Genomic DNA, 25,613 nt, shown 5'->3' with positions numbered 1-25,613 from the left:
AAGCATTGGGATATCTAATAACAACCCGTTTGAAAACCAGTGGAATAATCCATACTGGCAATGTCAATAGCAGACATCCACCAAGGGCGCACAGTTCTACTCACTGATATGTTCTGTATTGGAATGAAGTTGAAATTTAAAAATGTTTCTGAATTATTTCCTGAGAAATTTTTAGAGTAGGGTTAAAGTTGGAATGGGCGTTATTCGGGGTTCAGAGGAAGGTTTTGGGTTTGTGTCATGGTTAGTGTTAGCTGGATTTAGGGCTAGGATTTGGATCATGGTCAGGGTTAGGGTTGGTCTCGAGTAAAGGGTCAGGTTGGTCTAGAGTTAAGGATAGGTTAGCGTTGGCTTTGGGTTAAGTAAGGAGGTATGGTTGGTTAGTTTGGGGTCAAGGGTCAGTTTAATTGAGGGTTTAGGATGGGTCTGCATTAGGTTATTTTCAGGATAAGGGTTACGGTGTATGTGGAATTACGATTACGTTTGGGTTGGGTTAGCATTATGGTTACAGTAAGGGTTATCTTATGGTTAGGGTTAGGTTTAGAATAAAAGTTTGGGTTTATTAGAGTGTAGTCAATGTGACTAGTCCAGTGTGTTTAGTCTTCAAAAAAAGAGTCATTGAAAAACATATTTAAAATCAAAAAATGGTGTCATACATGTATATTTAAAAAAAAATCCTCTCTACCACAAGTAAAAATAGTAAGTTTTTTTGGCTTCTTTTCCACTATCCTGCTAGAACCTGCATAAGGCTACATGGAAAATACCTCCTTAGTAGATTTTTCAATCCTTCGAAAAATGCCTTCATATAACAGAAAAAAGTGTTAACCTCCCAAAGAAGAACAAACATTTGACTTTGACGCTCTTGCCGCGTTACTGACAGAGCGTCTTACTAGGGTTTTGCGCGCGTATGCCATCGCAGCGGGGTAGTGACAGGTATGTGAAGCGCTCACAATGCCAGGCTTCCACTGATAGTCAGCACCGGCAAGGTGGGGGGGGGGGCGGCACCATGGAGCGACAAGGTCCCAGCAGGAGGTCTTTCACTGGGGGGAAAGGGCTGGTGGAAAAGAATGATCATAAAAAGCTTTCTTTCTTTACTTTTAATATATAGCTTGCATGTGAATTCGGTTGTCCTTGCAAGTGTTCCGCTTACCTGTCATCTCATTTACACCCGCTCTAAATAGCCAATTCAGCAGCTAATACCGCGCCGCCACGAGGTGCCGCTGAGTACAGTGTTCTGTTTGTTTGGAAAAGGTGAAGCGGGGGAGAGAAGGGAAAAAAAATCATTTTCCCCACTTCATGAATGCCATCAAAGTGGTGCGGGCCAACGTGAAGGACGGCAAGTGAAAGCGATTTTGAGGCGGTGGGACGGAGGCGGGGTTGGTTGGGTAGGCGAAAATTCCCGTTGGCTGCTGGCGTTAGCCACAATGCTATTAGCAACGATTAAAAAGCCATCATGATAACAGCTTGAGAGCTGAAATTATCACCAGGTCCTCTCTTACCCATGACTCCCCTCCATTTTTGTGATGAGACGGGAGTGCAGGTACTTTTCCACCGCGGTCCCGGAGGAGCCTGAAATTGCCATTAAGGCTTCCTTCGGGGAGTCGCATCATCTGACCAATGATCTCACTTAGAGTGCCTACTCAACTACTTTCTAGCCAGACTGTGACTTTGTCCTGCTTTCAACATGACCCTCAGTCATCCATCTATCTACTGTATAGAGAAAATGGATGAATGCATGTTTATTAAACAGGGGATACTGTTGTTTTGTCTTACGGTCGGGTTTGTACTAGAACTAGGGTTAGACTTAAATGTAGGTATTTAAGGTTAAGGTTCTACTTTCAGAGTTAAGGTTTGCTTAGTGCTATAGGATTAGAAACATCAAAAGGACTATCCAAACAACTAAGAATTAGACTTGACCAGATGGAATGCTTGGTCTGGACTAGGGTTTGATCCGATTAATCTGCAACTCGATTTTACAAGTCTTGGTTGACGTTTACAATTAGAAGTCGACTAATTGCTAGTCACGTGTTTTTGGCCATTTGTCTTCCAGCCGACCAATTTACAGAGGACTGACAACTCGTCCGGTGCCGACTTTAACGCTCTGTGGAGCAGGAAAATGTCCGGTCAAAAAAGATGACAAAATCTTTTTATGTCTGCGTAGGTCCAAATGTACATACACGAGTTTAGATTAGATTAAGGTTCTGGTTCTGGTATAGCACTACAGATAAGTGGTCAAATCAGAATTAGGTTTAGTTTTGGGTTCGGTTTGGGGATAGCGCTAGATTCAGGGTTAAATTATGGTTATGTTGACATGTAGTTTTAGTTTAGAATTCAAGTTAGCTGTCAACTGGGTGCGAGCGCAGAAAAGTAGCAGACTGGCAAAATTCTAGTTTTAGATGCCGAGGAATACCATACCTCCGCTACTGTAGAGGAATGTAAACAACTATGTCAAACATTTGGCATGCGTCATGAAGGACAACAAACATCACACAAACTTCTCTTTCAGATTTGTGGATGATGGTGAAAAAAGATGGCGTTAGTCACCGCAATGGAAGTCTGGCCAGGCAGAAGATTGTGTGGGCTAATGGATGAAAACACACACACACACAGGGCACCTCATTAGGAATAATCAAAAATTCCTACAGGGAGTGAACCCGCTGCACAGAGAGCGAGAGAGAGAGAGAGAGGGAAAAAAAAACTTTTATTCAATGGTTGCCTTGTGAGTGACAGGTTCAAATTGCATTGCTCCTGACCTTGGAGGACCTTGCAAGAACACTGCTGCTTCCATTCAAGTCCTCTACACTCTGTGTCGGTGCAATTCAGCACTACATGGTCAAATAAATAAATACATAATATAAGGAAAAGAGGGGCAGAAACACCTCAATGCTAGCCGTTTTATTCCGCTATCTTGCTTATCTGAAGAAAACGGATATACTTGTGCACTTCCTGGCACAGACGGCAAAGCCTTCCTTGCAATTTATCCATCGGAATAAGACTACGAAGCAAGAATGACGCCCGACCGGGGAAACATCGGAAAATGGAATGAGTCGGAGTTCTCACATGCTGTAATTGATGGAGTTAAAGCCATGCATTAATGCTTAAGGCAGTGTCGGCCTCCATCAATCCAAAATGGTTTCCTTACAGTGGAAGGACAATATCAGTTGGTGACGGTAATTCGCCAGTAAGATGGTTTACCCATCGCCAATGGCAGCCACGGAAGAACAAGGGCGGACAATACATTAGGTACAGTTGAGGTTTGTGCTCACATTTTCCATGTTTCAGGGTTATGTGAAAGCAAATATTGTTTCTGTGTGTTATATACAGTACAATAGTGTTAGCGAGATTTTTCTTGTAATTATAATATAATTTGGGTGTTTTTTTTTTTTTTTTTGGACTTACCCTGATACGGGAAACTGAGTATCAAGTTGCAGAAGAGAAAACGAATCAGCTCAATCATCTGTAATTATGCTCACCGTGAGTCAAGAGCATGCATGACCACAGCAAAAAGATAGCATGCCGTGATATCTCGATTCACCATGGCAACAGAGGGAAAAAGGTCAAGTTATCCATTTCCCCTTTGAATTGGAGGCGCTAACGCAGGCGTAAGCAAACTACGAAAATACATTCCATCGGGGGCGGGGGGAGCAGCAGCAGGAACGCAAGGTGGGAGTAAATTGTTGAGTGCATAGGTTGGCATGCACAACTATTTCAAGCAGTGACCCAATGAAATGGAGGCGTTATAAATAACATTTGATTTTGTACTTTAGAAATGATTTTTTGTTACTTAAATAGAAAGTCAACCCAAGCATATTTTTTTCAAGAATATGTTCCATGCAGGCCCACTAGTTGAAACAAGGCATTCTGATAAATATTGCGTTTGTGGAATAAGTGCTAATCCACTCGTTTTTAGCCATCTCTGGGGGCGGCCATGTTGTCTTCTGTCGCCTGAAAATGACATCACAACTGCTCACAATGACCAATCGCGGCTCAGATTCAGGAAACAGGTCAGCCATGATTGGTCGTTGTGAGCAGTTGTGATGTCATTTTCAGGCGACAGAAGAGATGGCTAAAAACAAGTGCTTTTGCTGCTTATCTTATATTCCACAAAAGTAAAATTAATCAGAAAGCCGTGTTTCAACTAGTGGGCCTTCTGGGAACATATTCTTGAAAAAAATATTTTTGGGTTGACTTCCGCTTTAAAGTAATACACAACAATGACATTACATTGTTAGCATTAGGATAAATGGCCGTATCTAAGGCAAAGCAATGCGGTTGTTTTAAATACACAACAAACAATTCTTTTCTTTTATGTTCATTTTGACAGTAAACTTCCACGATGTTCGACAATAAACAGCTTGAAGCCACAGCTGGTTTCTTGAAAAACCTGAGAAAACTTTTGGTATCTGAGATTGGGAGGTTTGTATACTTTCAATGCTGCGTATCTTTGCGTTTGCGTGGTGCATCTTTGCCTTTGGGATCCAGTAACTTCCAACTGTGCAACACCAAGAAGATTGCTCAAAATCTGACGACTTTTGATGTTGTTGCCTTTAACTTTGATTTACTGACGTCCGCCAACCTCAACCTTTGCGCCCTTCCCTTCCCTTCCCTCCCCTTCCCGCTCTTGCTTCCCCACCAACACACACTCACAGACACACACTGCAGCACAAACCCGCGGAGAGCAAGTCCCATCGGCCTCTGCCAAGAGAGTGCGGGCTGATGAGGTGAAAGTAATCTATCGGGCATGGCATCATCACACCTCCATGGTGGCATATGGCAACTATTGCACTGGAAATAGACGAAAATACATAAGATGAGGGTCAGCGAGCGGTCGTAACTTTTTTTCCGTGGTAATTGCAAAATTGAAGGAGTCAAAACAAAGTCACCAAACTGTTTTCTGTTTTCCTTGGGCGCAGATGAGCGGGCCAGAAGGTGTTTGTGTCTCCATGTTTGCACATGTGTGCGTATGGGAAAGATGCCCCCGCCCCGAGCTGGTAGCTTGGCAAATATATGGAGCGCCAGCAACAGCTTCTACTCATGCTGAAGGACAAGCTGACCCGGTCACCACGGATGCTAAACGAAGAGGAAATTGGGAGCAGGTGATCCTTTTGGGAATTTTAGGAAAGGGACAAGCAAGCATTCTCCCGTTGGTGTGACAAAAAGGAAGACGTAAATATGGTAGACATTTTGGGGGGTATAAAAATTTTAGACTAGGAGAAATCATCAAATCAAGTTTCCCTACCGAAACGCAATTTAATTTTTCAAAACCTTTTCTAGAAGGGAAATAACTGATATAATGTGGTTGCGGAAGTGTACACACCCTCATAAGTGGGACATGGCCGTGTTCAGAATCAACCAATTGCATTTAAATCATGTTCAATAGGAGGCACACACCTGCCACCATTTGAAGTGCCTCTGATGAAACCCAAATACATTTAAGCTGTTCTCATTGAAATGTTTCCTTGTTTTTCCAGCAGCAGTCAGAAGATTTTGTGCTTTTTCAAATTGTTCGTAACTGCTTGATTCTGAGCACAGCCACAATGCGGTAATAGGCGAAAATCAAAAGAGTTGTGCAGGTCATTAATATTTGAAAAGGTTTTGAAATGATTTATTTTGGTCTCAATTTTATATATTACTTATGTAGAAGAAGACAGCATTTTGGGTTTAGTCTTTCGTTCAAAATGACATTTTACAGAGGAAATGGTCATATTTACCCGATTTATTTATTTTTCCCCCCATGCATTTTAGCCATCCCCCTGCGCGCAAATTGAGTTTTAGCTCCGAAAGAATTGTGGTTGTTATTTGGTTTTCCATTCCACATCAAAACATAAAGGTGACGGGTCATCTGGAGAATAATTCATAGATTTCATATTTGATCAGATGGAGAAGAAAAAACACAAAGTGAGCCCGCTATCAAGGTGAGCAAACTATTTATCTTTCCCCAAAAGGCAACAAGTTGGAAAGTTCTAGAAGGAAAAGATGAATGTGGAGATAATTTATGTCATTTTCACTTACCCCCTTTAGCCCAACAATTTTCTTTTGGCTTTATCCTTGGCTGGGTGCCACGCTGATGTATTCATAGGAAACAATAAGCGCTCCTCCGCATGCTCACAATGGGAATCTTGGGGAGTAACAATCACCCCCCCCCCCGTCACTCCCTCACCCAAGGCTGTGCAGTATCTACACAAATGTAATCTGCGCGTCTGTATTAAAATTCATGAGGGAGAGATAAGAAGAGACTTTCATTAGTGTGGAGTTAGCGCTTTTGGATAAAGTTGACCAATTTCACCCCCCACACCCCCCTAACAAAAGAACTTTCAAGGAACCTGAGTAAGGTTAAAGGTGTGAGGTCACTGTCTCATAAGAGTGAGGTCAGAAATGTGTGGTGATCAAAGTGAGTGCTTTGGAGTGAAGTCAAACGAATAAGGACACCTAAGAAAGGTCATTGAAGTGAGGCCAAAACCAGACATTGAAATGACACACTTAAGAGTGAAGTCAAAGGAGTGAGCGCACATGAGTGAGGTCATCAAAGTGAGAGCATAAGAGTGAGGTCAAATGATAGAGGTCGTAAGAGTGAAAAAATGAGAGTCATGTTAAAAGGGTGAGGTCGCCAAAGTGAGTGGATGGATTGTAAAAGCAAGAGTCAGGTCACAGAGCAGAGGCATGTAAATGGGAGACCCACCCATCTGAGCGGGGGTATACCCAGCACACACACAGCCACACAGCCTCCCCACCCATCCGGCGTCGACAAAAAATGTTGATGGCTGACGCATGTAGACCAGAAAACTCTTCCATCCGCACCACCTTCATTCAAATGAGGTCGAAGGAGCAAGTCATACAGTAGGTGTCATGTTTGGGCTTTTTTTGTTTTGTTTTCTATGTATTTCTGTGTCTGTCTCGTCCATGATTGTGTCCACCTGCGTAAATTCCACCCCTTACTGTTAGCCAATCAGCTCCCTCGTACCTTGTGCGTGTCGTCCGAGTGTTTTTCGTTGTCTCGTCAGTATGCCTGTATTTAAGTTCCTAATTTTCATTCAGTTCTTGTCGGGTCGTTGTCATGTTTTTTTTGGGGGTTCCTCCTGATGTTGTGTTTTGTTTGCCAGTGTTTCTTTGTTATTTTGAGTTTTGGATTTTTCAAGACTCGTTTATGCGATTTTTTTTTGTTAATAAATATTTTCTTCAGTACGCCCTGCTTCTCCTGCCTCCCTTTGGGTCCTCTACCCTGCAACCATGACAGTAGGAGTGGTGTCTTTGGCTCGAGTTCAACATTGCTCTGCTTGTTCACATAGACAAAGTCTCTATTGTGAATATTAAACTGCTCAAATTTGATTACGGCCAATGAGAGCTTTGCAAAAGTCACATTCGTTACATGGCAAATACTCCTCCATCTGTTTTGTGTTGTTTAGCCTTGAGTCATTAGCGCACTTGATGTCTGCTACGCATAGTCCACAACTAACCAAAAGTTGTGGTGAAATGTGCTGAGTCATGCTTGAAATGCTACGCACTTAGCAGAAAACAATGTTTGACGCTCGCAGCTCGCGGAGCTAAACATGGCTGACAAATAAAAGCCATTAGTGCGAGGCCAATGCCTTTTGCTTTAATGCTGTTTTTTTTCTTTTCCTTTCCATTATCTCTATTAACATTGAGCGGCCGACGAGCTGTTTTGCCCCACTCTAATAAAAGCTTTACGCTTAAGTAAGTAATAAAATATGTTGTTGCTATAAACTGGATGAACTTTTTCTCTGAGTACATGAAAAGACGCGACGTGTATTTACTGTGGAAAATAAATTGAGTAAATAACAAACACAAATCCGAAATACTCTCACCTCAATGTGACGCTTCCCCCATGCCGCGCTAATTGAACGTAGCAGCAAATTAACAGACGAGACTGTAGAAAAATATGTTTTTTCTTTTTTAGCAGGGAGAGACTATGACGTCCGCTTCCCATTGAGGCATCTCTAATCAGCAGTTGGTCACTTTTATTAGCGACGGCATGCACTTGTCCTTTCAAAGCTAACGGAGCAAAAACTCGCCACCGCCGAGGAGTCAATTGCTCTGTGGACTATCGATCAACGAGAGATGACACTCAAACTCCATAAGGACCAACCGTGCGTCCTTACCTAATCCTAACCACTAATGCTAACAGTAACCCCCCAACTCTAACCCCAACTAAGCCCTAAATCTTAAATCCAAACCTTACCACTAACACCAATGTTAACCCTTTACACATATCATCCAATTCCAATTGGACCGCTTAGCACTTGATTTATCAAACTCCTTCTACCTAAAAAGTTTTTAAATCGCTTAAGATAACGAGCTAGCTAATGCAGATATAGCTAATAATAGCTACGCCAATGTCAGACAAGGGTGACAAATTCACAGCAAACAGACTTCACCACAATATACCGGTCCTGCATTTCATAACTGATTAGACGGGATGATTAGATAGCTAGGTTACAATAATGTAGCATCTAATGTACAAACTACTTGATCTTATTTAGCTTCTAATGTATCTGTATACACCACTGTGCCATTCACTTTTCATTGCTTAGCCTAGTCTAATCACTTTTGTAAAGCAGTACATCGTGTTGAAGTTTGCTGTAACTTTGTCATCCAAATCTGACATTGGTGAACTCAAGGCCTAACACTAGCTCCAACCCCCTACCCCGAACATGAACCCTAACTAACCCCTGAACCTACCCGAACCTATTAACACTAGCCCCTAAACCTAACCCTAGCACACTGTTTTAGACTTATTGGACAGTCCTGGTTATTGCCCTTTAGAAAGTTTAATCAGTCCGCTTTGATTCATCCCTCACACTTTCTAAAGCAAGCAAAGTGTAAGAAAGGGAGCATCGAAGAGCGTCAGGAGATAAGCCGAGCGACTTTACGTGACGAAGACAGAAGAAGAATCAAAAAGTCACATCTTGCATGCGAACTGAGGTTTGTTATCACGTTAGAACAGTGTGTGCAGAAATGTATTGCTTTTTTGTGATGCCGATGCCAGCGGGGAGCATAGTTGCGCAAAAGATATAGAATAAAGACAGTTTCCCATGCATGAAATTGGAACAGATTTTGCGATATTGTGAGACAATTCAGGGATTAAAAAAAAAAAGTCTTTGCCTTTTGTTTCATCTCCATTGCCCAAAGTCAATAGCTATTTGGCGCTGTATGGCTTTTGTTTGGAAAGAAATGTCAAGATGAGAGTTGGTTTAGTTTTACAGTTTTTGTACAGTGAGTATACAAGTTAGTAAATTAGCGGGTAACAAAAAAGCAAAAAATGTCTCATTTTATTGCAACATTAGAGGTGGGTACTTTTCACAATGTCTTTAAGTCAAGTCAAGTTTGTTTCGTCTTTCATCATAAAAGAGTCGCAAAGGGCTTTTACAGGCCAACGCTTGACAAAAATTCACGACATCCCCTGATCTGAACGCCCCCAATCGGACTATCTAAACTGAGGGGTGTCAAACTCCAGTCCTCGGGGGCCGCCCTCCTGCATGTCTTAGAGGTTTCCTCGTCCAACACGCCTGATTCAAACGATCGGGATCGGGATCAGGCTCCTGCAGAACTTGCTGATGAGCTGATCAGTTGAAAGAGGTGTGTTGCAGCAGAGAGAGATGGAAAACAGGACAGCAGGCCCTCGAGGACCGGAGTTCCACACCCCTGAGCTAGCCAGACAGACAGATACTGTAGATTTATGTTGTTTTAATGGCCAAGTTGACCTGACTTTCAATCCTCTTACACGAAAACACAATAAATCATCAACATCTGCGGCATGGCTGACTGGCAGCATCCGCGATCATTTTATTTGTCAGGAAAATGGATATTTTTCCCTCCACGTGTCACAATGCAGCAGATTATTAATAACAAAAGAAATGCCAAAACACACACAATATGCAGGCCTAATCCCGTTGCTCTTAGTTTTGGGGGGGAAAGCTGCTGTGTCATTGGCCTTTACGTCAAACAATAGCCATGCAAAGACTAGATAGGGAGGCTTTTAAACCCCATTGAGCCCCGAATTTCAGACACAACAGTACAGCCTTTCAGGCAGAACCCAGCAAAGCGGGTGCATGCGAGGCATCCCGGAGTCGGGAAATTTGAGGCGCCGACTCGTGAAATACTTGTCAGATAATTGCTTTCATCACAACAGAGCAGGAGAAGTGAGTTTTGGGTCTTAAACTCACCCTTGTCGTCCAGTGTTGTCTTTCACACAACCACCATCCCGCCTCCGATGTGTACGCCTCTATATACCTTTGTCTTGGCAGGAAAGGCTTTAACAGGCTGCATGATACTGTAAAGCAAACATGTAATAGACAAAGTAATCTGACTACTCGGTGTGTCGATACGCACACGTGAAAAGTCTTGAAAGCCTTAGTAATCGTGGTTGTATGAAAATAGCTTGGCGGCCTTGGGGGAGGTTGGCACCAGCCCTACATTAATTTTAATTAGAATAAAAGTAAGCGACTTCAGATTTTCAATGCACCCAAAGAGATTTAAGAAATGGCTTCTCAATGCAAACGACTGTCTCCGAGGCTTAATGAGGTTGAGACACAAATGGGGATCAGATACGGGAACATCGAGTCTCCCCCGCTTCCATCCAATCAGGGTTTCTAATAAAGGCCTGCCCTCAATAACGAGTAACTCCACCGTTCATTTATAACGAGACTGTCAGGTTAGCGCAATTCGCCACAGGCCCGCCGATCCTGCGACATTTCTACCTCAAGGTCGTGGATTAATTTCCTTTTTTCCCCCCGCGGCCCCTCGAGCATTGCGGCATTTGCACCGTAGCTCAATCTTTAAAAGGCTGCTTGAGACTCCACCACCACGTCTGTAATCAACGGGTCACACGGAGAGATTTCTTCGGCCCGGATCACTGGCTACACGGCCGGTCTAGCGCAGTTACATTTTCCAGCCGTTCCAAATTATGGACTCCTTGCAAATGTCACTCACAATAACCAGCTATTGATTGCTTGGAAATGTCACACGCGACCTTGCAGTCGTAAACACGAGAGGCAACGGAGTAAGTTTGCCTCGACCTCTTTTGCCTTGCCGTTAAATTTTGTGATTTGTGACGTGATTGCATTGATATTTCTGTCGGGTACTCGCTCGCGGTGAAGAAGAATGTTGGACCTACTAAATCTACAGGAGCCAGGTATGGAAATGGGGGGCCTGGCACAAAGAGTTGCCAATGTGACACAGAACCGCATCCTAAACAAAACCAGGGCCGGAAAGGCATTGAAGGATTCAAACAACAGAAGGCAAACTATCTGTGCTTAACAGGTGGTATGAGAACAAGCATCCGGGGTCGGACCATCGAAGTCGCAGGTCCTCAGTCGACACTACGACTTGCTTCGGAATTTGTTTATATGGCGACATCTTTGTTATCCTAAGTCGTACAATTAGAACAGGCGCCGCTTTGAAAGAACCAGTCGGCCCATTAAAATGCAAAGTCAGCGGTCTGGGGCAAGGAGTCATCATCCCGTGGGGGGTCTGCTTGCTTAGGTGGATCTTTGTCTGCTCGTCGGCCCGTGAAAACGCAGCAGCAGGTGCAAGATAGAGCAACTATTCGGCAACTCAAATTATGCTAATAAGTGTGTCTTGAGTGTCCACGATATCACAAGTCCTCTGCGACACGGGCTGAGTGCTCATTACCTGCTAAATTACCCAGGATCCTTTGGGAGGAGCAGACCGGGGAGATGTGGAAAACTGACATTTGATGACCGGACTCTGCTCACAGCTTTGATACCGGCATGAAAATGTCCTGACAGGATCGGATTTAATTTGCAGATCACGAGGCCCGATGGAATCTTGGATGCTTACGTTGTACTCACTGCTTGACTGTCAACAATCAACTTCCAAAACTGTCAATAAGAGGTTTTTTTTCTTACTACTGAAAACAGCTACTGGTACTTTTTACTTTTACTCCCTGTACACTACGGGTTCCACCGCAGGCGCGGATTATTCAGAGCCTCATTATTTCTTATACTGTATTAAAATTCAGACAGACAGTGTCAAATCAAAAGATGCAAATTTTAAATCACATGCTCAATAGTGACATCATCACCCCGTGTCCGGAATGAGAAGAGTTCAAGCGCATATTGAACTGAACAAATTCCAATTTAAGCGGGGAGGCTGTCGTTTAAAGATTTACAGATTAATCTGTTGATATTTTTCAAGCATGAAAACATTTCAGGTTTGCCAGGAGGCCAAGGTGACACCTCGCTATCGACTCTGCCAGGCGCAAACATTCAAAAGTGGCACCCACACAGGCCCGTTGAAGCATCTGTGTGTGTGACATGTGAATGTATATGATTATAATATAGAAAGAAGAGCGGGAAGAGGGGATGAAGCATCCCATCATGACAGTAATCTACACTCTCCGCTGCCGAATACTAAGTGCTAGCACACACACATGCATGCACATGCACACACACGTACACAGGCAGGTGATGGTGCCTAGCCGCTAACACGAGTCAACATATACTCTAGCTGTCCATCACACATGCGTGCATTCACCATAAGGTTGGACAGAAGGGCCTAAATGTACGCTTTCACACAAACCCGATTTCTGGTTTTAATAGATTTTTTTTCGTCTTCACTTATAGAAAAAAGCTCATTTACATCTCCTGATGCCAAGCGAATTTTGAAATAAACTGAAATAATAGAAATACAGTGAATGCCCGCCACAAGATGCCAAAGCTAATAAGCATTAAAGAGCTAATAAGATAAGCAAAGCTAGTAAGAAAGTAGTAGTTGGTGTCACGGAAGCATGTTGAGAAACATTTTTGTATTTTGGAAGTTGCACTTGAGGTGGCCTTAACATGAACAGTTAACTTCTTTTACATGAATGTGAAGAATGTTGTAAAATGTAATACCTAGTGTGATTTATCTACGTTTTACAACAATAGATTATTAACATTGTTTACTATGGGTTGAAATTGTTTTGGGGAGAAAAGTGTCCTTTAATCGTGCCGTTAAACATTCTGCCGAAATCCAGTATGTCAATACGAACAGGACACACACACTCACACACGCACACTGACCTTCTGCCACAAATCTGAAGGCTCAGGAAAGGCAACACTGCCCCCTGATGGCCGAGGGTGGAAAACTACATGTGAAAACTGCACAATGTCTTGTTCTTGACAAAAGAAACTGACAACTGAGATTGTTTGAGGTGTGAGATTTAGAGAACTCACATTTGAAAGAAAAAAAGACATGCCCATTAAAAATGATAAAAGAGTAGAGGCGAGCAAATTATACGTAGTGTTTCCTATATTATGATATTAATAAATTGCAATGGTGTCATGCCAGCAGTGCTTACCTCTCAAGACGTGTCCTTGAAGCCAGCGTGGTCTCTGCTGATGTTGACCTGATGATCAGCTTGAGGACATTTGAAGAGCATAAACAAGATGTTTGGCTTCTTCTCTTCCACTCTGTCAAGGTTAAATAGGGCAAATGTAACATTAAAAGACATAAAACCTCATCAAATTTGCAAAATTAGGCCTTGTCCTGGAAGAAGTCTATTGAGTAAATATTAGGAATGTATTATTCTTCCAATTTTGTTTCAAATATAGCATGTTTTATTACACATGCAATGCTATTTGTTTTATTTCTAAGTGATACTGTGTGACAAATACTTTTTTTTTGCTAATTTCCTTAGCATTAGTTCAGCTTTTAAACACGACTTTCAAGTCAAGTTTTATCAACAATACTTGGTTCCTTCTACTCAGTCCGTGTCTTGTGAGGATAAGCGGATTGGATAATGGATGGATGGATTCGTTATTTGATTTTCATTTTGAAATACAAACACCAACATTGGAATACAGTTTAATTTTCTATTTTGTTGTCTGGAACAAGTAACGAAAAAAAGTCTAAAAACGGTTTTATTTTCCATTTTTAATTCCAAAACGAACATAGAATAAAGCACGTAACATAAATCGAAATACGACTCGTATACCTTTAAATAACTTTTTAAAAAATCGGGTATGAATAGGACAAACTATAATTCTAACTAATTAATGTGTTAGTGTTAGTGTGATAAAATTATATATAGGTGTATATTTACTGTATGTGTAAGTCAATGATTTGACTACCGTATTTTTCAGTACAAGTCGCACCAGCCATAAAATGCATAATAAAGAAGAAAAAAACATATATAAGTCGTACGGGAGTATAAATCGCATTTTTGGAGGGAATTAATTGTGTTTTTAGTACACATCATTTCCACCGAGCGACGATTGTAACATTTAGCTAACATTCACACATGTAGCATACAAGAAAGTTACGGTAAGATAACTTTAAACTCACCAAAACGGTTGTAGATCGATTAAATAAGTCTTCTATTTATCCCCGACCGTGTAGAATGTTTCCAAGTCTCCAAAAGTATTTATGTATTGGTCTTAATTATCTCTTTGTTCTCTTCCCCCTCTCAGCTCAGTTTGTGTGGCTGATGCAAGACCCCAGCCAGTGTCTTAAAGCAACAGTACACTATTTTGTATAGATGCATATTGAGAGACAGTCAAATTGTCTTTATCATACTATTTGAATTACTTATTCATCAAACTGTTGGATTTTAACCGTTTAAATTATCCATGCATTTTAATAGCTTTTAGGATTTATCTTTATGTTTCTTAATGTGGGTTACAATAAGATGTGAAATGATATACACTATACATGTTATTCTGCGAGTTGTAAAGTCAATATGTAATGCAGGTTTATATGCAGCCTTAGACCGCCCTCCTGTGGTTGATTGGTGTGTTGTTTACTGATGTTGAAAAGGAAAGACATACAATATAATGTGTTAATAATTTCACAAGTCGCTCCAGAGTATAAATCGCACCCCTGGCCAAACTATGGGAAAAAAATGCGATTTATAGTCCGGAAAATACGGTATATGGATATGTGAGAATGTAAGACAGTTTTTGAGTTGACTTACACTTGAAGATGAGGTTGGAACAACATGTAAACAAAAGCAACAGGCTCCAGAAGTACGTCTTTATTATTCTAAATACAATATCTGGTCCAACCTTTATGTTGTTATATATGTCTTATTTATTTTATGCCAGAAAAAAAGATAAATACTAACAAATGATCAATTACGTGTGTCCGTGGCGCTGCTCTAAATTCATATGTGGTCAGAAATCGTTGACTTTTATAACGTTATGTTGAGCCAAAATAATAAGACTTGAGCAAACGTGGCCAAAAAGCCACAATTGTACCATACTGATGCCATTAAATAAATATGAGCACAAGATGGCGCCCATATCTCACATCCATTGCGGAATGAGTGCAAGTGATCAATGCCGTTTTTCCATGCAAAATATTATTGTACTCATGCCCAAGCTAATCAAATGGGATTTAATGCAAAAACGGTCAAACCGCCTACCTAATGAAGAGGCCAGTGAGTGAATATACATGGACTTTAAAGTCACAAAAACACAATAATGAGGCCAGGAGTTTCCACTTCAGGATTTTATTCATTGTCCAAATTCTTATCAGTAGACTTAAAAGGAAATAAAATGTTCTTTCTTCTTTGTTTTAAATCCTTTGTACACATCCTCTTAAACAAAAATAGAACAACTATGTACAATCCAACGGTAAAAAATATACATATACAAAGTGTACGAGGCCGAAATGGAGTCGTCTTTGTAAAAGACATAAAAAACAGCAACGAGACGAGTGCCACTTTATACATACACACGGGACATTATTTGTGCGGCCAACACTCACTTTTACAGCTTATTGTGCATCTTCGTCATCGCTTCTCATTCACATCGGTTATTGCATTCTAGTGGGGGGGGATAAAATGCAGGGCCAGGAAAACTAAATGGAGGTTTAAAAATCGTAGAATGACTTTGTACAAAACAAATTCACACCAGAGGAGGGTAATACTGACACGTGGTTTAGAACGTCAGGAGTGGAGCTGTGCAAAAAAAGAAGAAAGTGTCAAAATAGCGACTCAGTCCATGCGGAGGATCAAACCTAGATCCGGTTGACCTAAAAGTGGGACGGAGCGTGCCAAGAGGACCTGTGAAAGGTCCAGATGACTTAATGGGGCGATGGGGTGTATGTAACAAAGGAGGTACTCAGGAGTTTTTGGGACAACTATAAGCGGGCCCAGGAGATTATAAAGAACACGTGAGAGGTCCAGGAGACCTGGACACTGAAGTGGGGACCTACTGAGGGCATGCTAGCGGTCTGGAGACCCACTTGGATCCACAGGGAGTCTAAGTGGCATAAAAATGTGCCAAGAGAACCTGTGGGAGGTCGAGGTGGGGACCTATCAGATGTGGGGTTATGTGACAAAAAACGTACCCGGGATTGAGGCAACACCCACTGGAAGGGCCCCGGCAGATCCAAGAACAAGTGACAAAACAGAGGCCAAGTAGAGCCATGAGGGGCCTAGGAGTGCTAAAACAGAGGTGCAGGAGACCCACAAGGGATCCCCAAACAGGCGCCGGGTTTACCCAATGGAGCCTGAAACAAGGCAAGGGGGGCAATATCAAGATAAATAAAGCAATAAAAATAAATCACCACCACCCTCCACTCACACACACACACACACACACACACACACACACACACATACACACAGCAGCGTTTACACGGCTATGAGAAGCACAAGCTAGGAGCCAGCAAATAAAAGAAAAATGTTTTTGTAGCAAAATATTCCACAGTGTGTCATCTATACACCACCATTAATTTACGGGCAAAACCAATGACAAAAAAATAATATATATACATTTCCATTCATGTATTTATACAAATGCAAATGTTAGAATTTCAAGTCTTCCAAACGATGCTAAAGGAGCGGACGTCAGGAAAAGACCAATCATTTTTCTTTACAATGAACACGGAGTGGAGACGCGCTTCCTATTTGGCTGCCATTTAAATACAAAGGGGGCGGGGCTAGCGCTCCCATCCAATCAACACTGTAAACAAAACACGCCTTTTACCCCCAAGTTGTTTTTAAAATAAACATAAAATAATTTGAGGGGTTTTTTTCCCCTATAAGGTCCAGGAGGTAGCACGCCGTTCGAGTAGCTAGCTTCAGGAGGCGGCCATGTTGTTTTCTCCGAGAACAGTAAGAGCTCCACAAGTCGCCTTAACTCCTTCCTTCGGCCATCTCGTCCAGAGGAAAATGTGGTGCAAAGTTAAAATGGTAAAAAAAAAAAAACAGTTAAAAGCTTTACAAAAAAACTTTTTTTTTCCTGGTCTGAAGTCTTTAAAAAGTTTCTTGTTTTCAAGTGAAGCAGGCACGAGTTTCGGGGGAGGGAGAGGGGCGTGTAGAGAGGTCTAGGCAACAAAACATGACTCACTCGTGATCCTGGGATCCTTCTCTCTACCATCTTGTCCTGAGGAAAACGCGACGCAAGTTCCGAGGAGCAAAATTAAAATGTTTTTTTTTTTTTTTAATGAAAAGCGTCCAAGTTTTTTTTCCCCAGGTCAGAAGTTTTTAAAAAGTTTCTTTTTTCAAGTGAAGCAGGCATGAGTTCCAGGAGGTGGTCAAAATTGTGCCAGGCCATAGTCCACAGCCCGCATATCCACGCGTCTACACCGCGGAAACTTGCTCGTCTGTAAGAGAGTGAAGACAACAAAGTGGAAGTCACATTTGAGGTACATTTTTTCAGTTTCCTGTGACATTAGAAAAAACAGCGGCAACTTCGATCTAGGCGGCACGGTGGTCGACTGGTTAGCACGTCCGCCTCACAGTTCGGAGGCCGTGGGTTCGATCCCGGCCCCGGCCTCCCTGTGTGTTGTTTGCATGTTCTCCCCGTGCCTGCGTGGGTTTTCTCCGGGTACTCCGGTTTCCTCCCACATTCCAAAAACATGCATGGTAAGTTGATTGGACTCTCTAAATTGCCCCTAGGTGTGATTGTGAGTGCGGATGTTTGTCTCTGTGTGCCCTGCGATTGGCTGGCAACCAACTCAGGGTGTCCCCCGCCTACTGCCCGAAGACAGCTGGGATAGGCTCCAGCACGCCCCGCGACCCTTGTGAGGATAAGCGGTATCGATAATGGATGGATGGAACTTCGATCTACATGAAATAATCCACGCCATTGCCTCCCCGCGAAAAGGACCAGTCACATACCGTCCTCGCTGTTGTTCATGTCGCGCGTTCCCAGGCGGCTCCCAGCAAGCCTCCGGGCCTCCGCTAGGCTTCCAGCAGCTCCTGGGCTCTGCAGTAGTTTGCTCCTTTGCATGGCAACACTGTAGTCGGGCGGTTTGAGGTGGGGAGGCCTCACGGGTGGCCCCGTCACCACCATGGTGCCACTGCTTCCATCTTTAACGTCACCCAGAGCCAGACCCTGGTAGCCTGGAGGGGTGGGAGGAGGAGCTCGGTAACGCTCGTCCTTGGCGGGGGAGGTGATGCAGTATACTGGATGGAGGCGATGGAGTAAGAACAAACACACAAACGAACAAAAAGCAATAGGGAAGGGAGTGAAGGGGGGCAACACAAGGAAACCATGGAGAAATTAAATGGTGGTGACGACTGGGAAAACACCATGAAGCAAAACATGACGAGAAGCAGTGAGATGAAGGATGGCAGCTCAAATGTAAACATTACTACAATGAGCTCTACCTCATTAAAACTAAGAGCTAATGTTTAGGTAGAATCTTTAGCGCCAACTACCAGTGAGGCTCACACATACAGTACACTCATTTGTATAAGCAGCTAACCTTGCTAAAAACCCTCTAATGTTCAGTTAGCATTTTTAGCACCAACTACCAGTGAGGCTCACACAAACACTTATATTTGAAAGCAGCTAACCTGTCAAAAAAACCCTCTTATTGTTCAATTAGCATTTTTAACCCCTACCCCTAACTACCAGTGAGGCTCAAACAATTTTACAACTAGCTATCCTCACGACTCTTGCAAAAACTATGAGCAGCATTGAGTACATGCTTACAATCAGTGATAATTCACCAACTTTGTTGCCACTTCCTCTAGGATTCAATTAGCAGCTATAACACAATTTTGTAGTAAAGCTCACCGAAACACAAATTTTTTAGCACTAGCACTAACTAGCTAACCTCCCTAAAACTAAACCAAAGTTTAGTTAGCATCTTTATCAGAAACTACAAGGCTCACACATTAACAATAATTTTTACAACAAATGTTAATCCACTAACTGTGGTAAAAGTACAAACTAACAGTTAGCCTCTTTAGTGCGAACTAAACAAATGTTTTACATTGAGTGCTAACTTTTGCTTGGCTCTATAAAGAGTCCCACAAGGACGAGCTAAGGTTTAGTTCGCAATTTTAGGACTATCGTCCAGCTGAGTCCTCACCTATGAGCCCCTTCTCCGTGCTGGATGTAACTGTTTTGTAGGCGGGGTCTGTGCTCTGCACTCCCTCGTCAATGGTTGGCGAGGCCGACGAGCCGGCGTCAGGCGGCGCTTGCTGCTGCTCGGCGGTGTTCCTCCGCTTCACGGTGCCGTAATTCCCCTCATAAGTATCCGACAAGGAGCCGGACGACGCCCAGCTCTGCCGTGACTGCTTGGCCAGCTCCGAGTCGCGGGCGGCATCTGCCTCAGCGATGGTGGTGCTGGCCAGCCGGTGAGCAAGCGCTAGAGGGTGCCCATGGACGCCGTGGTCCCACGGGCGGCAGGAGGAAGTGGGCAAGCTCTGGAAGGAGTCGTGGGAGTTGGAGGAGCATGACGTCCAGCTGCCGCGCCCGCTGTCGGCCACTGAGTCCAGGGAGGCCAGGTCAGGCGTCAGTTCCTCCGTGGAGATGGATGACGTGAAGGTGGAGCCTCGTGTGGTATAGCCCCGAGATGAAAACGCCGCCGCCGCAGCCGCAGAAGGAGAGCTGCGTCACAGACAGGAGGGGAGACACAGGGGAATTACTTAGGGGAACTTACTGGCGTGCTTGGGCACACAGACAAACAATCAAGCAATCAATCACATTTATTTATATAGCACTATTCATACATAAAAATGCAACTCAAAGTGCTGTGCAATAAAAATGTCCAAAACACAACATAAAAGGAAGACCCGCTAACACCCTCGCTCCCAACAAACCCAAAGACATATATCCGCCAGTACATCAGCGCTCGTAGATACACGTACACACTAAGCACACAAACTGATAGACTGTGGACTGGCCTCCAGCACTTACAGGGCAAATATCAAATATCAACAAGCGTAAGTGGTCTTACCTGGTGCTGGGCTGGCTGTAGTCCACATTTAAGTGCGTGGCTGCTGCGCTCTCGGGCGTTGGCACGCCGGCCGGCACGTTGGGGGCAGCAGTGGCTGACGCGACAGACGTCCTGGCGCCGATGCTGTTACACCGCTCCTCGAGACCTGGAGCGGGCACAGAGTCGACCGAGCAAATGCTGGAGCGAGACGAGATCTCACTGTGACTGGAGTCGGACAGGTTGTCCGTTTTGCCTGGAGGAAGCAGCGCGTAACCTGAACAGTGGAAACAAAGTTTTGTTTGAATCCCAGCATGTGAGAGTGTTGGAGCAACTGACTCATCTACACTGTACAATACCCGACTAAACTGCTATGTAGTAACAGGGCTCTTTTATGCGAAACTGCAGTTTGTACCTCTATGGTTTGTTTGGTCAACTATACTAGTATGGTTGGTACCCCGGTGTTCGATTAGCCAACAATACCGTATACTATTTGTTTGGTTAGTCAACTGTATCATAATACTGCATTGGTTACCTCCCTGATTCAGTTCGGGTAGGCTAGTAAACCGTACTAAAGCCCAATGATTCGGTTGGTTGACCGAACTAGTGCAGTCAGTACCCCGTTGTTCGGTCGGGTCAGACTGGCCTACCTATGCCGTAGCTGCGCAGGCTGATGGTGCTGGCTTTGGTGCTGGCGTCGCTAGTTAATGACGACGACGAGCCTGACAGGTTCATCTGGCCGGCGCAGGTCTGGACTTTGGCCGCAGAACCTTTGCGTGGCGAGCCCTGCGGCGACACGGTGGGGCTGGACGAGATGGTGGACACGGTGTCATCCGAGGGCCTCTTGGCGGTCCACTCGTCCGCCGAGCTGGCCGGGGGCTTCTTCACCACCTGAGGGGAGCTGAAGTCTGGAACGAAGGAAACCACCAGGGTCTGAATATTTTTTACATTACTGTGGATGCTTAAGCGATCCAGGTACTCACTGGGCGGGCCCACGTCCTTGGCGGTGCTCTTCTTGCGCAGCGGGTTGAGCGGCACCTGCACCTGAAGCACCTGTGATACCCGATTCTGGGTCTTTCCTGACGGGAGCGCCGACCGCAGTGACACAGGCGACATGTCCGACTTGGTGGACCGCCGGTCGCTCAGATTCTTCGAAACTATAGTGATGGGAAAAAAAAAAGGGAAGCTTGTTGCGCAACTGAAACGACCAGATGCATTCTGGAGAAATATTTTTTATGCCCTCACTGGTGGTGTAGGCGGGCTCGCACTGCAGCGACATGATCTGGTGCTTGTCCTCGTCCGTTTCCACCGCTAGGTTGGACAGGTACTGCTTGACTTTGCGCGCCATCTGCGCGTCCTCGTACAGCTTCTTGGCGTTGAGCAGTGAGCTGCGACGCACGCGCTTCTTGTGCCCGCCGCCCTGCACGTCCAGCATGTTGGAGTTGGTGCTGCCCTGACTCAGGGACCTGCAGATGATTTTACAACTGTTTGTTATTTTCTTATGTAACACCTAAGCCCTATTATAAACAATTCAAATAAAAGTCAAAAAGTCTAAAAATAAACATTTATACTACTTACAACAATCATTTGAATTTAAAGTCAAAATTAATAAACAAAACTAATAATGAAATCTACATCTTTAATATTTACCTCATACACAAACACTAACATTTTCTAACATTTTGCAAAAATGTTAAACCAGTACCATGTATTCAAATACAAGACTCCATGTCATAATTATTGGCTAATTATTTAAATTACAGTGATTTATTTTAAGCTTTTAAACAATTCAAATTCCGATGAAGATTAAAATATAAATGTGAAAACAATACAATGCTTATGAATAAAAATAACAGGAATATACAAATAAATAACTCTTTATATGTTGGTGCACCTAATGCTGCATATACCCCAGATGAAAGCTTGACAAAATGTTGCCATCAATATCAATATTACAGTAGCACAACAAGTCCATGCAGCTAGCCGCGTCATGCTGTAAACGTCAGGAAGGTTAGGGCTTGGGTGACCACTGGATACGGGGAATTTTATGGGATACAGAGTCCACATAGTACCTTCCAACAGCTCGCTTATTAGCCTGTTAGCATTTGAAGCTACTATAGGACTCGAACACACAACAAATGGCTTAATGGTGATGGATGGACGCTGTGAATGGATCATGTTAATGACGCACAAGCACAGGCAAACGTACACTCAAGTCAGTCAGTTGCATGCTTTTTTTTTTTTTTTGAGGGGGATGCCGGTGCGACAATATGGCGCCTGGGGTGGGTGTGGGGGGGACAAAAACTTACCCTAAACTCTTCCACCTCTTCTTCCTGCAAGCGAGAGTCGTGGAGATTGAAGCGTGAGGACAAATGTTCTTGTCTTTTTTTGTTTGTTTGTTTGTTTGTTTTCGGAAGGGTTTAGGGAATGAAATGGAGGTGAAAAAAACAAATGCAAAAATGTGGTGGGATGTAACCACAGAACAGGAGTGGGCAAACTTGGCAAACCTTAACCAATTGAATAAAATAATGATTACATTTCTGTACAATTTGTATGTAAAATATGTCAAACATTTTATTTTAATAATAATAATTCATTCTCATTTTTTAAAATATTATGTAGAATGCATTAATCCAATTACCTATTTGATTAAAAATAAAAACAGGTATAATTTCTCATTTTATTCTTTTTATTGGATTACTTACAATAAATAAATCAACCAATTATTCAATTATATAAATTCCTAAAAATATAAACTCAGTAAATACGTACATTAGCATATATTTGAATTATAACATCATAATCCATCGTCATGTTTTTATTCTATTATTAATAAATAAATGTTAACATTTCAAGTGTGTATAAAATATCTAAAATTGTTTATTGTAATAATGAATAATGACATTTTTTTAATGTTGACCAACAATCAATTATTCAATTAGATAAATTTAAATTTTACAATATGAACAATAGTTTACTTGAAATTTAAAGTAATTATTCTCATTGATAATTCTATTATGTAAAATAATTAACCAATTATTTGTTCAAATGAATACAAAATGGTTACATTTATATATCAAATGAATTATTATACTCATATTGTACGAATAAACGAATTATTTAATTAGACAAATGAATTTTTAAAAATGACCACCTAAAAATGCATTTTAATTTACCCATGACTGTAGTGATAAGTATCGGCAATAAAATGATGGATTTAATCTACCAAAAACTGGCTGAATGAATGCAACAATTATTATAGTACTCTTAATAATGTCAATACTGTAATTTGCCCACACCTGCCACGGACTGCATGGACAAAAGTATCGGGACATCTGAGGAGGAAGCGACAAGTGAAGAAAAGGTGCAAGTCAAGAATCCCAATACTTTTGTCCATTCAGCCATCCACTCTTGTAGTACACTAAGAGGGTCTGCGGGGGGCAGTGGCGCTCCTCCACTGCAGACCCCCCACATGCTGACATTGTGTGACAGATAGTGAATGAATACTGGACGATGATCAATACGGAGCTTTACTTTAAGAAATGTACCCCCACTCTGACAGGATAGAACTACAAAGATGGCTGACCGTTGTCTGAACATTAGGGCGGGGTCCATGTTGGCCGACGTCATCCGGACCACGTGTCGGATCTCCTTGGCAATCATCCGCAGCTTCTCGAAGTTCACCAGGCAGTCCACCATTGAGTCGTTGCCTGGTGGACACACAGAGGTGGGACATGGTATCGATATCTCTTTTGGTCTTGATTAGGGGTGGGAAAAATAAAAATCATACTGTAGATGTTTAAGTCATTATCACAAAATCATTGCATTGCAATACTCGTTTGCTTTTATTTGTTGATTATCACAGTTTACATAACTGTATCATTGCAAAGTATCTCATATCAATTACTAATACAAATTCCTTCATAAGCTGAAGTGAACCCGAGCTGGTTTTGGGTTGACTCAGAGTGAAATGTAATGCGCTTGTTGGAGGAAGCCTTTAGCAGAAGTAAAGCTGCTTGAGTGAGCAGCAAATGACAACTATGAGGAAGTCCACCAGCCACAACGACACTTCAAACCAAACAAGCGTACCTTCATGCAGGAACGTGAGGTCCTTCTTGACCACGGGGAAGAGCGGGATGACGGGCGGCTGCATGCTCTGGCCGCTCAGAACGTTGCGGTACTTGGCCATGTTGCGTGACGGGTCAAAGATGTCTTGCAGGTCGCTGAAGAGCTTGGCGTACTTGCTGGGCAGCTTCTCCCACGAGTTGCGCAGGCGAGCCACAGGCGCCAAGTTCAGACCGCTACATGGGACAGAAATTCACAATTCAATACAACTTGCTGACATTGAGATTTTGTGCTCTTGTTTAAGTATCATTCAGGGTTGGGACAAACCCGTCCGTCCATTCCTACCTGATGATGGCGAACATGGAGTTAAAGTTCTTGCACTCTTGGCAGTGGAGGGCAATCTTGACAAAGTGCTTGACCGTCTTCATCCTCTTGAGGGCGTTGGGCTCCTTGAGGATCTCGGTGGCCACCCAGAAGGTCTCCTGGTTGATGACCTCCTCGAAGCGCTTCAGGTGTCCGCCGCCCGCCGCCGCAGAGTCCAACTTGAACAGATCGTCCACGTACTCGGTGGACTCGATGTTCCTGAAGAGCTCAAAGTCCCGCATGGAGAGCTGGGCGGCCACCTCCATGGTGCTGAGCTGCAGCAGCGAGATGTGACTCTCGCGCAGCAGGTCCTGGGCGTCCTCGTCGGAACACAATGTCTCGGTCTCCATGTTGTTCTTTAGGTAGTACCTGCACACAGCACACACGGATGTTCTTCATGTTTTTAAGCGCCGCTATTTAGAACACAACGCACGCCATCTTCTAGGGGCTTTGAACATGTACAAAGTGATTCAATGAAATAATCTCTACTGCAATATGACTGAAAAAAAGGTTGGAATGCCATTGCCCGTTAAGTTTCCGTGTTTTCCTAAAAAAAAGAAAAAAAAGAAATTGCAACCTTTAAGAAAATGAAAAAATAGCACACAGAAAGGAAAGTGACTTCACCGCGGAAAAAGCGGTGAAGCAGAACCGTGTGAGTCACTGGGACTGAGGCCAGGACGTGTGCAAGTGTGTGTGTTTGTGGGTCAAGCTACACTGCGTTACACTGCCGAGTGTTTTGGCGGGTAAAAACACGTCAGGCTGTCTGCTTGACTGCGCCCCGACTGGACCTACTGCCACTCACCCGCCAAGGAGGAAGGGATGGCAAACCATACCAGTCGGACTATTCCGCACTTGTTGTTCCGCCTCAGAAACAACATTTCTTTGTCAAATTTTTTAAACATTCAACATCCGAAGCTGGTTTGCTTTGGCACGATGAAATTTGGCAGACACGTCTATCATGAGTAGACCCACAAAAAAGGTCTCAAGAAAGCTATTTCCAGGAGTCCTACAATGAAAACAGCGGCTTGGAAAATGGGTCCTCACAGTCTTAC

The 25,613-nt window shown here is 43.2% G+C and overlaps 1 protein-coding gene and 1 long non-coding RNA gene across 9 annotated transcripts in view; both read right to left on the bottom strand.

The window, feature by feature from the left end:
• LOC147133104 (uncharacterized) overlaps nucleotides 1-14,592 on the bottom strand; it is a 34,145-nt gene extending 19,553 nt beyond the window's left edge. Inside the window, exons 1-3 of one of the 2 annotated variants that reach the window (XR_015081827.1) lie at nucleotides 14,302-14,592; nucleotides 13,316-13,427; nucleotides 10,179-10,285 (exon numbers count right to left, since the gene is read on the bottom strand). This is a non-coding gene — a long non-coding RNA (uncharacterized LOC147133104). The remainder of the gene's footprint in view (nucleotides 1-10,178; nucleotides 10,286-13,315; nucleotides 13,428-14,301) is intronic. The other variant, XR_015081826.1, reaches the window with a different exon arrangement.
• Nucleotides 14,593-15,450: 858 nt separating this feature from the next.
• The window catches only part of rapgef6 (Rap guanine nucleotide exchange factor (GEF) 6), a 64,566-nt gene continuing 54,403 nt past the window's right edge, over nucleotides 15,451-25,613 (bottom strand). For all 7 annotated transcript variants that reach the window (XM_086013475.1, XM_086013473.1, XM_086013474.1 and 4 more), the window contains 11 exons: nucleotides 24,544-24,930; nucleotides 24,223-24,434; nucleotides 23,720-23,843; nucleotides 22,443-22,466; nucleotides 21,379-21,599; nucleotides 21,117-21,290; nucleotides 20,784-21,041; nucleotides 20,158-20,410; nucleotides 19,288-19,808; nucleotides 18,086-18,373; nucleotides 15,451-17,568 (listed from right to left, as the gene is read on the bottom strand). In XM_086013475.1, coding sequence (XP_085869601.1) covers nucleotides 17,546-17,568; nucleotides 18,086-18,373; nucleotides 19,288-19,808; nucleotides 20,158-20,410; nucleotides 20,784-21,041; nucleotides 21,117-21,290; nucleotides 21,379-21,599; nucleotides 22,443-22,466; nucleotides 23,720-23,843; nucleotides 24,223-24,434; nucleotides 24,544-24,930 — 2,485 coding nt within the window. In that variant the 3' untranslated portion in view covers nucleotides 15,451-17,545. The remainder of the gene's footprint in view (nucleotides 17,569-18,085; nucleotides 18,374-19,287; nucleotides 19,809-20,157; nucleotides 20,411-20,783; nucleotides 21,042-21,116; nucleotides 21,291-21,378; nucleotides 21,600-22,442; nucleotides 22,467-23,719; nucleotides 23,844-24,222; nucleotides 24,435-24,543; nucleotides 24,931-25,613) is intronic.

Source organism: Filicampus tigris, chromosome 17, assembly GCF_054856515.1.
Source record: "Filicampus tigris isolate MCC_2025a chromosome 17, RoL_Ftig_1.0, whole genome shotgun sequence".
Lineage (NCBI taxonomy): Eukaryota > Metazoa > Chordata > Actinopteri > Syngnathiformes > Syngnathidae > Filicampus > Filicampus tigris.
The sequence above is the reverse complement of the archived record's forward strand: the minus strand, read 5'-3'. Positions and strand labels throughout refer to the sequence as shown.